General features: G+C 38.1%; 1 protein-coding gene across 1 annotated transcript in view; it reads left to right on the forward strand.

Annotated features, from left to right (window-relative positions):
- PHLPP1 (PH domain and leucine rich repeat protein phosphatase 1) overlaps positions 1–13,296 on the forward strand; it is a 228,319-nt gene that overhangs the window by 130,903 nt on the left and 84,120 nt on the right. Inside the window, exon 4 of the mRNA XM_058557266.1 lies at positions 2,498–2,664. Within this exon, the coding sequence (XP_058413249.1) occupies positions 2,498–2,664 (167 nt within the window). The remainder of the gene's footprint in view (positions 1–2,497; positions 2,665–13,296) is intronic.

Raw genomic sequence — 13,296 nt, forward strand, 5'->3', positions numbered from 1 at the left:
GTCTATTCTTCTTATTAGGAAATAAACATTATACATAAACTCCAGATCACCTACCTTCCTATTCCTATTTCCATTTCTTTCCCTGCCTATCTAGAGGCAATCACTATCATTAATTTGGTATAGGACCAATGTATGGTTTATAGCTTTATTGCACATGTAGATCTTTGTACATAATATACAGAGTTGTGTAAGTTTGTGTTAAAAATGTTTTCCATTAATGGCATTATACTGTATGTAACATTCTGCAGCTCGCTTTTTTATCAATCCAGGTGGATGCATAGGAATCTCGTTCATTCATTTTAACTGCAGCTCTGAGGGGCAGGTTCTCTCTCTCGGCTTCAGTATATGTAAATCCCAGTGAAGGCCTTTGATTAGTCTGACTTGGGTCACATGCCAGTACCTGTTGGATCAATCTCTGGGTTCAGTGGAATGGGTATCCTGATTGTTCAAGCTTGGAGTACACGCCTACCCCTGCAGCCAGAGGGTCGGCATACTGTATTTACAGCTCTCATCAGGATCACATGCATTTGAAGGATTGTTGCAGGAAAAAGTGGAAAAAGGATTTGGGGCAGACAGAAACACAGGTTTCCACTTGAGTTTCAAGCTTGAGCTTGGACATCAGGTCCTCTGGGAAGCCTTCCCTGCCTCCTTAGATCATGCTCTGTGCCCTGGCACTTACGATTATTGTAACCATTATCATGTAGTATCTTAATTTCCCTCTCCTTCTCTTGAGGTGTACTCATGCAGGGCAGAGACCGTGTCTGTCTTGTTCTACTGCTGTGTCTCAGGAAATATAAGGTCTGGCACACCATTACATGCTGAACACATGTTTTTGAATGAATGATTCTGAGTAAAACTTTCCGCCTCGCTTCCCATGAACAGGTTCCTGCCAGGGAATCCTGTGCGGCTGTGGCACATTACACCTGCCTTTCAGGTCAATTAGACTGTGGCTCTTTTTGCATCTTTTGGTTTATATGGGTCGTTTGGCACGGTTTGGGATTTTCTTTTTCTTATTTAATAGTGAAAATTCAAGGAAAGATGATATTGCTAAAATGCAAACTCACACTTCCTTTGTAAAATCTTTTGAGTTGAGCCCTGCCAGGCCTTTTTTATCCCATTATCCCTTTAGCTTTCATGTGTGCACGATAATTTCTTTCTAACCTCAAATATGCCATCAGCAGAATATAGTTTATGCAGATTTACTTCTGCATATCTTTTTAGCATCAGGAGAGTTTGGATTCCAATGGATGTAAGATGTGAATCATTCTATTTGGAAGTAGTAGTAATGGTAGTAGCAATCACCATTTGTTGCATGCTTTTTCTGTACCAGGCATGCAGTGGTAGGTGTCATCTTTATGCCTGTCATACAGATGGGGAAACTTGGAGCTTGGAGAGCTCAGTGATCCGCTCAAGTTCTCTCAGCTCCTAAGTGGTGGAGCTGGGATGTGAGTCCACACACTGATACCAGAGCCACCCTCCTAAGGACCATGTTCTGCTGTTCTGTAATTAGGAAAGAGAAAGCTGGGGTTTGGTAGTAGGAAAGGCTATCAAACTGATCACGGATAAGGAGTGGGGTTTCTTTTATAAAGCTTTGATAAAGACAAAGAGCACGAGGGAGAATCAACCCGGATCCTAGAACAGCACTCCCACAGCCTTTGTGAGGAGAGAAAGAGCCAAGGTGTGTGTAAGTGGGGCTGAAGCTGTGCTGTGGCATAACGGGCACCAGATTACCCGGAATATTGGAGAGACCATTTGAGAAATACAGGTTGCCCAATGCTCTTTCTGTCTCCAGCATGCTAGTTGGTCTGTAGTCCGGGACTCTGGCCGTGGTAGGAGTCATTTAACCAGAAAGGTCTTGAATATGTGGATAAACATTTAGACATAAAACAGATTTTACTTAGAATACCTACATGAAGCAAAGTACTGTGAATTTATAAGCATCTCACTGAAATTTTTTGGGAGAGACACCCTGAGAAGTTTACAGCAGGCAGGCAATGGAATCTGATTATATTAAAGATATGTACAAGGCCATTGATGCTACTTTTCTTTATTTGTGTTGTTTTAAATCAATATATACAGGGATTTTCATAGGTTCAATCTAGATCTTGGTGTCTATCTCTCAACTGTATTTACTCTAAAGTCTTTTGTTATTTTAGCTCTGAATTCTCTTACCATGGATGTTTTCAGGAACGTAACCCCTACAGTTGGAGACTACTCATATCACTAAACTTGATAGGATAATCTGTGCCCTTTGTAACCTGTCTCCTATACTAGGTTACTGTAAGTACCTTCCAGGCAGGGACACTGTTTTCTGCTTTTATAGTACTTGACTCAGTTCTATACTAAGTAAATACTCTATTGGTTTATATTTGGACTAATAGTGCTACTTGCATAGTTTGTCTGTGTTCCCAAATGGGTTATTTTACTTCTGTCCATAGAAAGCAGCTATAGCTTAACGGATGGTATTAAATTGAATTGTGTTTTTACCTCCCTGTAGGTTGCGTCACAGCGTATTAGCTCAGTGGACCTCTCGTGTTGTAGCCTGGAACATCTGCCTGCCAACCTCTTCTACAGCCAAGACCTCACTCATCTCAATTTAAAACAAAACTTCCTGAGGCAAAATCCCAGCCTACCAACTGCCAGGGGGCTCAATGAGCTACAAAGGTGAGCATGCAGAAATGGGTGGATAATTAGAAGGGGAGGGGGGTCCGGCTTCTGGTTGTTTCTTGAATATTCTGACTTAAAAAACTACAGTATATAACCTTTCTCTTTCAGAGGGCAGGATAATAGGACTTTATGAGTGAAGACATTATCAATTCTCATTCTGAAATTTTTTTCAAGGTCCCTGCCTTTGAAGTGAATGATTTATGGTATTCATCAACTGGATAGATTTGTATAAGAAGAACATTTCTCTTTAAATCACTCCTGTTTCTTAACCTATCTACAGATGAGTCTGTGAAAAGTTAATGATGTTTGACGTGTTACTTCTGAACTACAGGGGTTTGGTCAGATTGAATTATTTCTTTGAAATTTACAAAAGGTCAGTTTTTTCCGTGAAAAGACATTTCCTTAGAAATTTAAGAACTAAGATTTAAATCTATTAATACCATGTCATCTGGGTGATTAGTGTATAGGTTTCAAGAGTGACATGTTCAATGAAAGGGGTCTGCTCCTTTATAGCTAGAGAGAAGGAACTTTATTTGCATCTATCTAAAACAGATTTAAGAATTTACCATATTCATTTCCTTTTCTTTTTTGAAGCAATGATCAATCTTGATTCTGTGGTAAATGAAGCCTCTGATACATACATATATATTTTTTTGCCAATATATGACTCTAACTACAGAAGAATATAACTTTTAAATAAATAATAAGTTGTTCATGGGTTCTTAAATGACAGATAATGATCGGAGATTAAACTTTGGTAATTAACCATTGTGATTGTGTGTTTATGGTTTTTAACATCCAGAAAGAACAATCCAGTAAGTGCTTATTATAAAGTTTGTGCAGATATGTAGAAAAAGGGAAGAGTATTTTAATTGTCTTTTTGGATAATTGTGAATATTCTTCTTTGATACTGTACCAAAAGTTGACAAGCGATCATTTCTTAAATGTTGGTTCCAATGTGGAATCAAAAACCCTATCAGTGAACTTTTTAAATTCCTTTACATTAGGATCCATTGGTCTTTCTTGCACTTTGAATGGATCTTTGCCCATGCATCATTTTACTGCTTTAAGTATTCATCATTTGGGAAATACTGGTTCATTGGATAATACAGATATTAAAAATGCTAACGTTTTTTATTATGCGGTTCCAAGAAATCACAGTTGTTATGATCACCACTGATCTCATAAGAAAAATGTTTTAGTTATCGGGAAGTTGTCAAGCTCACTGTGAAAACAAGTTTTTCAAAATTTTAATTTTCAATTGAAGGCTTGAAGGCTGTCCTTGGCAACAATTACCGTCAGTTGTTTTTCCTGAATTGACCTTCTCACTTCATTCAAAGAGAGAACGTCTGCCAAATACCCAACTCTGAATAATGGGTTTGTCAGTTGTTCTTGCAAGTAAAAGTGGTATTCCATGAACATAGTAGCTAGTTTGGCTCAAAACTCAAATAATCGTACTAGTGTTTTCCGTGAGATAAACGTCGAACTTGAGTATACAGCAGAAGTGCTTTATGTGTACTCCCCATTGTAGCGCCCAGAAACTAACAAAGATATCTACTCAAGGGTCAAGATGTAATAGAAATAACTTTCTTGCGTCATCATGGACATTTTTAAGTAAAACTGACATTGCAGATTTTTTTAAAGAATATTTTTGCTGTGATGCCTCGCAGAGAATACAGTGACAACTGGGATGGTTTGGTGCTGCACTGAATTAGTTACATAGGCAGTAAGAACTCCAGTAAGGGTATTGTGCTCAAGCACTTCCTTATTGTTCCCTGGAGCTGATGGGTACGATGAAAGGAAACCACAGCAAAATTCTTGAACTTAGGTTTTTATATGCCCTATGTATTGATGATAATATTTTTACTGACACTGCATAATAAAGTTACTATGATTTTTTGCTAAAAGGTTACATGATTGTCTGTTTTTGAAGTTATTTAAAAATATTTTTGTGTATTTCACAGCAGTGTAGGCTTCTGCACTTCCATTACAGAATTTCAAGAACTTTATATCATACTACTGAATCCCGGCGTCTTAGAACAGAAAGGGGCGTTAGAATTCATCCCAGCCAATGACCAATGCTCTCATTTTAGAGATGAGGTAGATGGAGATATTAAGTGCCAAATTCAGGTTAATAGTTACCTTCTGGGAGGCAGTTGGGGGATGGGATTAGGGAATGGTTTGAAGAGGGTTTCGTCTATATCCATAACGTTTGTTTATTTATTTATTTATTTATTTTGCTGAGGAAGATTGGCTCTGAGCTAACATCTGTTGCCAATCTTCCTCTTTTTACTTGAGGAAGATTCACCCTGAGCTAACATCTGTGCCAATCTTCCTCTATTTTGTGTGTGGGTTGCCACCACAGCATGACCGCCGATGAGTGGTGTAGGTCCACGCCCAGGAACCGAACCAGGGCTGCTGAAGCGGAGTGCGCCAAGCTTAACCACTAGGCCACAGGGCTGGCCCCCATAATGTTTATTTCTTAAGAAAAAAAAAAGGAAACTAGAGGCAAATATGACAAAAATGTTAGTATTTCAAAGAGCTGAGTACTGGATACTTGGATGATCATTATTTTCTGTATTTTTCTCTTTGTATGTTTCATAATAACCCCCAAATTAAAACCTAGACAAAAAGAAAATCAAAATGCTTCTAATTACATAGGGAAATATGATGTTCCCAAAGAGCTAGCATTTGTGGGCTAAATAAATAAATACCCAGATGGAAGGATATTTGGGGCATTGCCTTGCCTGTTAGTTCTTTCACAGTCCACTGATTGGTCCTCCATGTCTATTAATTCTATGTCTGTAAATATCTTTTCAGCCCATCCCTCTTTCTCCTTTGATCCCCATTCCTCCACACTAACCCAGCTCCGCACCCAGCTGTCAGAGGAAGCATTTCTCAGCTCTCACCTGGACTATCGCAGGTGCTTTGAAGAACTGGTTGTCTTACTGTCGTTTTCCTACTGCAGTTCATCTTCTCTAGTTTTCTTGCCCACTGTTGTGTACATTTCTTGGTTTTGTTTTGTATTTTTAAAAAATTAAACTTGTTTTCCCATCCAAGTAATATCCTATATTGATAAAAAATATCTTAATAAGCAACAAGACTTATAATAAGAAATAGGTGCCTGGAACTCCAACCCATCCTAACCCTCAAGTCCCTCTTCCTAGGCAACCACTTTTGAGTCTTTGGGCTCTTTTTTCTGTTTTCCTTCATCTTCCAAAATATTATGTATATACTGCTATTTTTAATTTTTTTGTTATTGGACATTATATGTTGGCTTATTACTATGGAAGATGAGGACTTAACTATTTTACATTGTCTCACACCCTCTCTGCTCCACGCCACATGCACAGGCTGCTGTTTCCCCCATTCTCTCAATATATAGGTAGCAATTTTTGGTTAAGTCCGTGTTGAGGGTTGACATTATTATGAGCGTGGAACTGTGGTTCGTGACTAAGGCCCTTAACTGCAATGATTACATTTCCTTTCTTGTGCTGTCTGGATAGTAGTTTCTCTTTTACAGTTGTGTAATTTTCTTTTTCTCTAGTATTCCAAAGCTTTCTGACAGAACTCTCTCCTCTTAACACCTTTTTCTTGGACACTTCTTCCCTCCTGGAGCTGGCGTAGATGCTTGCTTTGTGGGCCTGCTACACAGCTGTTGTCCTGGGGTTACCTTTTGTCATTTTCCTGGTAATTCCCTTTCTGTCTCTCCTGTGTTGGACCCCTAGTTTTCCTGTGTCTAGTGACTTCTTTCTTGATTTACTCCCTCTTTTTAATGGAATATCTCCTAGGATCTTCTTGAGAAGGGGGATGTGGGAGACAAACTTATTAGACACTTTGCATATCTGAAAATATTTTTTCTCTCACACTTGATTGTTAATTTAGCCGGCTTCTTGATAGGAAAACTTTTCCTCAGAGTTTTAAAGCCAGTGCACCATTGTTTTCTAGCCCTTACAGTTGCTATTAAAAAGTGTTGTACTATTCTGATTCCTCTCTTGGTAGGTGACCTTTTCTCTTCATTTTTTTTTTTAACAACCCCCCCAAGGATTTTAGGATCTTCTTTTTATGGCAATCTGTTCATTTCAGCCACTATGGTGAACACTTGATCTGAAAAAATTATGTCCTTCAGTTCTGAAAAACTTTCCCATTATGTCTTTTGATCATTTCCTCACCTTTGGTTTTCTCTTTTCTTCCTCTGAATTCCTGTTAGTTAGGCGGGGCCTCCTTGTTCGTCCTTTAATTCTCTCTCTTTGTCTCAATGCCCTGCTTCTTTATAGGTTTTCTTTACTTTATCTTAACCTTTCTGAATTTCTGTTGTCTTTATTTTTCAAGAGCTCTTTCTTGTTTGTTTGTTTGTTTGTTTTAATTTGTGTGCATTTTAATACCATTCTGTTCCCTTTTTCATGGGTGCAATGCTTCTCTTTCTGAGGACATTAAATTTATGTAAGTATGTATGTATGTATTTCCTTCTTGTTTTATCTTGATTTCTTTTTTTCCTGTGGTATAGGTGTCTGACTTCTATGTTAGAAACTTAACTATTTTGTGATCCTTTGCTCTCTGTTCCTATTTAATGATGAGTCACTGAAAAACAAATTGGTCTCCGTGGTTTGTGGGCAGGGCTTCCCCACCATACAGCTTCACTGCCAGGACTATCAGGGGTGAGCCTGTGGTTTCGTTGGGGAACTTCCGAAGACAGTATCTGTGGATCATTTCCCCAGGGCGTGTCGGTTTTACTTAAGAGGAGTCCTTCCCTCTTCTGCCTGGGCAGCACATGCTGAGCTTCAGGGAGCTGAGTAGGGAAGGGAGCTGGAATCTCAAGTTTGAGTGTGTGGATTTTTATTTGATCCCCCTGTTTTCAGAGCAGTGTTTTCTACTCTACCTGATGTCTGAGCCAGGGACTCTCTGGTTCAGTTTCTTCCAGGGAATAAACTATCTCTTGTTGGACATGGGAGAGGATCTGGGGTCTAACTCCTCCTTATGTAACCTTTTGAAAGTCTTTTTTTTTTTTTTTTTTTTTTTTGATTTTTATTGATATTTTAATGGTTTCTAACATTGTGAAATTTTGGGTTGTACATTTTTGTTTGTCCATCACCCCATATATGACTCCCTTCACCCCTTGTGCCCACCCCCCACCCCCACTTCCCGGGTAACCACAGTCCAGTTTTCTCTGTCCATGTGTTGGTTTATATTCCACATATGAGTGAGATCATACAGTGTTTGTCTTTCTCTTTCTGGCTTATTTCACTTAACATAATATGCTCCAGGCCCATCCATGTTGTTGCAAATGGGACGATTTTGTCTTTTTTTATGGCTGAGTAGTATTCCATTGTATATATATACCACATTTTCTTAATCCAATCGTCAGTCAAGGGACACTTAGGTTGCTTCCACTTCTTGGCTATGGTGAATAATGCTGCAATGAACATAGGGGTGCATAAGCCTCTTTGGATTGTTGATTTCAGGTGCGTTGGATAGATTCCCAGTAGTGGGATGGCTGGATCATAGGGCATCTCTATTTTTAATTCTTTGAGGAATCTCCATACCGTTTTCCATAGAGGCTGCACCAATTTGCATTCCCACCAGCTGTGTATGAGGGTTCCTGTTTCTCCACATCCTCTCCAACATTTGTTGTTTTTTGTCTTGGTGATTATAGCCATTCTAACGGGCGTGAGGTGGTATCTTAGTGTTGTTTTGATTTGCATTTCCCTGATGATTAGTGATGTTGAGCATCTTTTCATGTGCCTATTGGCCATCTGTATATCTTCCTTGGAGAAGTGTCTATTCATTTCCTCTGCCCATTTTTTGATCGGGTTGTTTGTTTTTTTGTTGTTCAGTTGTGTGAGTTCTTTATATATTATGGAGATCAACCCCTTGTCAGATGTATGTTTTGCAAATATTCTCTCCCAGCTGGTTGGTTGTTTGTTCATCTTGATTCTGATTTCATTTGTCTTATAAAAGTTCTTTAGTCTGATAAAGTCCCACTTGTTTATTTTTTCTTTAGTTTCCCTAGTCTGGGTAGGCATGTCATCCGAAAAGATTCCTTTAAACCCAATGTCAAATAGTGTGTTGCCTATATTTTCTTCTATGAGTTTTATAGTTTCAGGTCTCACCTTCAGGTCTTTGATCCATTTTGAGTTAATTTTTGTGAATGGCGATAGCACATGGTCCACTTTCATTCTTTTGCATGTGGCTGTCCAGTTTTCCCAACACCATTTATTGAAGAGACTTTCCTTTCTCCATTGCATGTCCTTAGCACCTTTGTCGAAAATTAGCTGTCCGTATATGTGTGGTTTTATTTCTGGGCTTTCAATTCTGTTCCATTGATCTGTGTGTCTGTTTTTGTACCAGTACCATGCTGTTTTGATTACTAGTGCTTTGTAGTATGTTTTGAAGTCAGGAATTGTGATGCCTCCTGCTTTGTTCTTTTTCTTTAGGATTTCTTTAGCTATTCGGGGTCTTTTGTTGCCCCATATAAATTTTAGTATTCTTTTTTCTATTTCTGTGAAGAATGTCATTGGGATTCTGATTGGGATTGCATTGAATCTGTAGATTGCTTTAGGTAATATAGACATTTTAACTATGTTTATTCTTCCAATCCACGTGCATGGGATATCTTTCCATTTCTTTATGTCATCGTAGATTTCCCTCAATAATGTCTTGTAGTTCTCATTGTATAGGTCCTTCACCTCCTTGGTAAGATTTATTCCTAGGTATTTTATTCTTTTTGATGCAATTGTAAATGGTATTATCTTTTTGAGCTCTCTTTCTGTTAGTTCATTATTAGCATATAGAAATGCAACTGATTTTTGTAGATTGATTTTGTACCCTGCAACTTTGCTGTAGTTGTTGATTGTTTCTAACAGTTTTCCAACAGATTCTTTAGGGTTTTCTATATATACAATCATGTCATCTGCAAATAGTGAGAGTTTCACTTCTTCGTTACCTATTTGGATTCCTTTTATTCCTTTTTCTTGCCTAATTGCTCTGGCCAAAACCTCCAGTACTATGTTGAACAGGAGTGGTGAGAGTGGGCAGCCCTGCCTCGTTCCTGTTCTCAGAGGAATGGCTTTCAGTCTTTCCCCGTTGAGTATGATGTTAGCTGTGGGTTTGTCATATATGGCCTTTATTATGTTGAGGTACTTTCCTTCTATTCCCATTTTATTGAGAGTTTTTATCATAAATGGCTGTTGTATCTTGTCAAATGCCTTCTCTGCATCTATTGAGATGATCATGTGGTTTTTATTCTTTGTTTTGTTGATGTGATGTATCGCGTTGATTGATTTGCGGATGTTGAACCATCCCTGCGTCTCTGGTATAAATCCCACTTGATCATGGTGTATGATCTTTTTAATATATTGTTGTATTCGGTTTGCCAATATTTTGTTGAGGATTTTTGCATCAATGTTCATCAGCGATATTGGCCTGTAATTTTCTTTCTTTGTATTGTCTTTGTCTGGTTTCGGTATCAGGGTGATGTTGGCCTCATAGAATGATTCAGGAAGTGTTCCATCTTCCTCTATTTTTTGGAATAGTTTGAGGAGGATGGGTATTAAATCTTCTTTGAATGTTTGGTAAAATTCACTGGAGAAGCCATCTGGTCCTGGACTTTTATTTTTTGGGAGGTTTTTGATTACTATTTCAATCTCTTTACTTGTGATTGGTCTATTCAGATTCTCCATTTCTTCTTGGTTCAATTTTGGGAGGTTGTATAAGTCTAAGAATTTATCCATTTCTTCTAGATTGTCCAATTTGTTGGCATATAATTTCTCATAGTATTCTCTTATAATCCTCTGTATTTCCATGGTATCCGTTGTAATTTCTCCTCTTTCATTTCTAATTTTATTTACTTGAGCCTTTTCTCTTTTTTTCTTAGTTAGCCTGGCTAAGGGTTTGTCTATTTTGTTTATCTTCTCGAAGAACCAACTCTTTGTTTCATTAATCCTTTCTACTGTTTTTTTGGTCTCAATATCATTTATTTCTGCTCTGATTTTTATTATTTCTCTCCTTCTGCTGGCTTTGGGCTTTGTTTGTTCTTCTTTTTCTAGTTCTGTTAGGTGTAATTTAAGGTTGCCTATTAGGGCTTTTTCTTGTTTGTTAAGGTGGGCTTGTATCGCTATGAGTTTCCCTCTCAGGACCGCTTTTGCTGCGTCCCATATGGTTTGATATGGCATGTTATCATTTTCGTTTGTTTCCAGATACTTTTTGATTTCTCCTTTAATTTCATCAATGATCCATTGGTTGTTCAGTAGCATGTTGTTTAATCTCCACATTTTTGTCACTTTCCCAGTTTTTTTTTCCTGGTTCATTTCCAGTTTCATAGCCTTATGGTCTGAAAAGATGCTTGTTATGATTTCAATCTTCTTAAATTTATTGAGGCTTGCTTTGTTTCCCAACATATGGTCTATCCTAGAGAATGTTCCATGCGCGCTTGAGAAGAATGTGTAGTCAGCTGTTTTTGGGTGGAGTGCTCTGTATATGTCTACTAGGTCCATCTCGTCCAGTTTTTCATTTAAGTCTAATATTTCTTTATTAACTTTTTGTCTGGATGATCTATCCATTGCTGTAAGTGGGGTGTTAAGATCCCCTACTATTATTGTGTTGTTGTTGATTTCTCCTTTTAGGTTTGTTAATAGTTGTTTTATGTACATTGGTGCTCCTATGTTGGGTGCATATATATTTATAAGTGATATGTCTTCTTGATGGAGTGTCCCTTTTATCATTATATATTTCCCTTCTTTGTCTTTCTTAACCTGTTTTATCTTGAAGTCTACTTTGTCTGATATGAGTATGGCAACACCTGCTTTCTTTTGTTTGCCATTAGCTTGGAGTATTGTCTTCCATCCTTTCACTCTGAGCCTGTGCTTGTCTTTAGTGCTAAGATGTGTTTCCTGAAGGCAGCATATTGTTGGGTCTTGCTTTTTAATCCATCCTGCCACTCTGTATCTTTTGATTGGAGAGTTCAATCCATTTACATTTAGGGTAATTATTGAAATATGAGGGTTGAATGTTGCTGTTTTGTCACTTATTTTCTGGTTCTTTTGCATTTCCTTTGTTTCTTGTCCCATTTGTTTTGGACTGCCAATTCAGTTTGGTTGTTCTGTCTTATGATTCTTCTAGTTTTCTCTTTGTTTATCATATGTGGTTTTAATTTGATTATTTGTTTAGTGGTTACCTTGAGGTTTGGGCGAAAAATCTTCTGTATGAGATAGTCTATTATCTGATAGCCTCCTATTTCCTTATACTAAGTCAATTCAGTCACTTTCCTCTTCCCCTTCTAAGTTGCTCTTGTTATACCTTATTCTATCTTGTGTTGTGGCTGTGTGTTTACAGTGATGAGGTTAAATTTATTTTTGGTGAATTTCTTCCTTTGATCTTTGAGTTTAGTATTTAAGTGGTTGCTAACCTATTCCAGTAAAGATCTACTATTTCTCTGATTTTGTCTACCTACTTTTCTCCTTACTCCAAGCTTTGTGTTCCCTTTCTCTTCTTGTTTTCAGGCCTGAGGGCCTTCTTGAGTATTTCTTGTAGTGGCGGTCTCGTGGCCATGAACTCCCTTAGCTTTTGTTTATCTGGGAGAGTTACTATTTCTCCATCATATTTGAAGGATATTTTTGCTGGATAGAGTATTCTTGGCTGAAAGTTTTTGTCTTTTAGTATTTTGAATATATCATTCCAGTCTCTTCTAGCCTGAAAAGTTTCTGTTGAGAAATCCGCTGAGAGCCTGATGGGAGTTCCTTTGTACGTTATTTTTTGTTTTTGTCTAGCTGCCCTTAATATTGTTTCTTTGTCGTTGACCCTGGCTAGCCTTACCACTAGGTGTCGTGGTGAAGGCCTTTGTCTGTTAATATATATAGGAGTCCTGTTGGCTTCGCTTACTGGTATTTCCTGCTCCTTCCCCAGATTTGGGAAATTTTCAGCTATTATTTCCTTGAATAGGCTCTCTGTTCCTCTTTCCCTCTCCTCTCCCTCAGGAATACCTATAATTCTTATGTTACATTTTCTAATAGAGTCCGATATTTCTCGGAGTCTTTCTTCATTTCTTTTTAGTCTTAGTTCTCTCTCTTCTTCCATCTGGAGTATATCTGTATTCCTATCCTCTAAAGTACTAATTCTTTCCTCCATATTGTCAGCTCTGTTCTTTAAAGATTCCAGATTCTCCTTTATCTCCTCCATTGTGTTCTTCATCTCCATCAGCACTGATAGGTTTTTCTTTATGATTTCAATCTCTTTTGTGAAGAAACTCCTAATCTCATTTAATTGTTTGTCTGTGTTGTCTCGTATTTCGTTGAGTGTTTTTATGATAGCTATTTTGAAATCTCTGTCATTTAGTTTATGGATTTCTGTGTCTTCGGGGTTGATTTCTGGGTGCTTGTCATTTTGTTTCTGGTCTGGTGATTTCATATATTTTTGCATTGTGGTTCCTGTGTTGGTTTTGATTTTCCTCATCCTGGAAGTCTCTGGTTGCAATTTCCACCTGCCGCCACTGTGTGGTGGTAAAGGGCTGTGTAGTCTAAGCCCCCTGCGCTCTGCCCCAGTTTTTCTGCTGCGATCCGCAGTTTTGTTTTGTTTTGTTTTGTTTCTTTTCCCCACTGCGATCCACGGGTCCAGTCCAGTTTATTCAGGTCTGCC

This window comes from Diceros bicornis, chromosome 16 (assembly GCF_020826845.1).
Source record: "Diceros bicornis minor isolate mBicDic1 chromosome 16, mDicBic1.mat.cur, whole genome shotgun sequence".
NCBI classification, from domain to species: domain Eukaryota; kingdom Metazoa; phylum Chordata; class Mammalia; order Perissodactyla; family Rhinocerotidae; genus Diceros; species Diceros bicornis.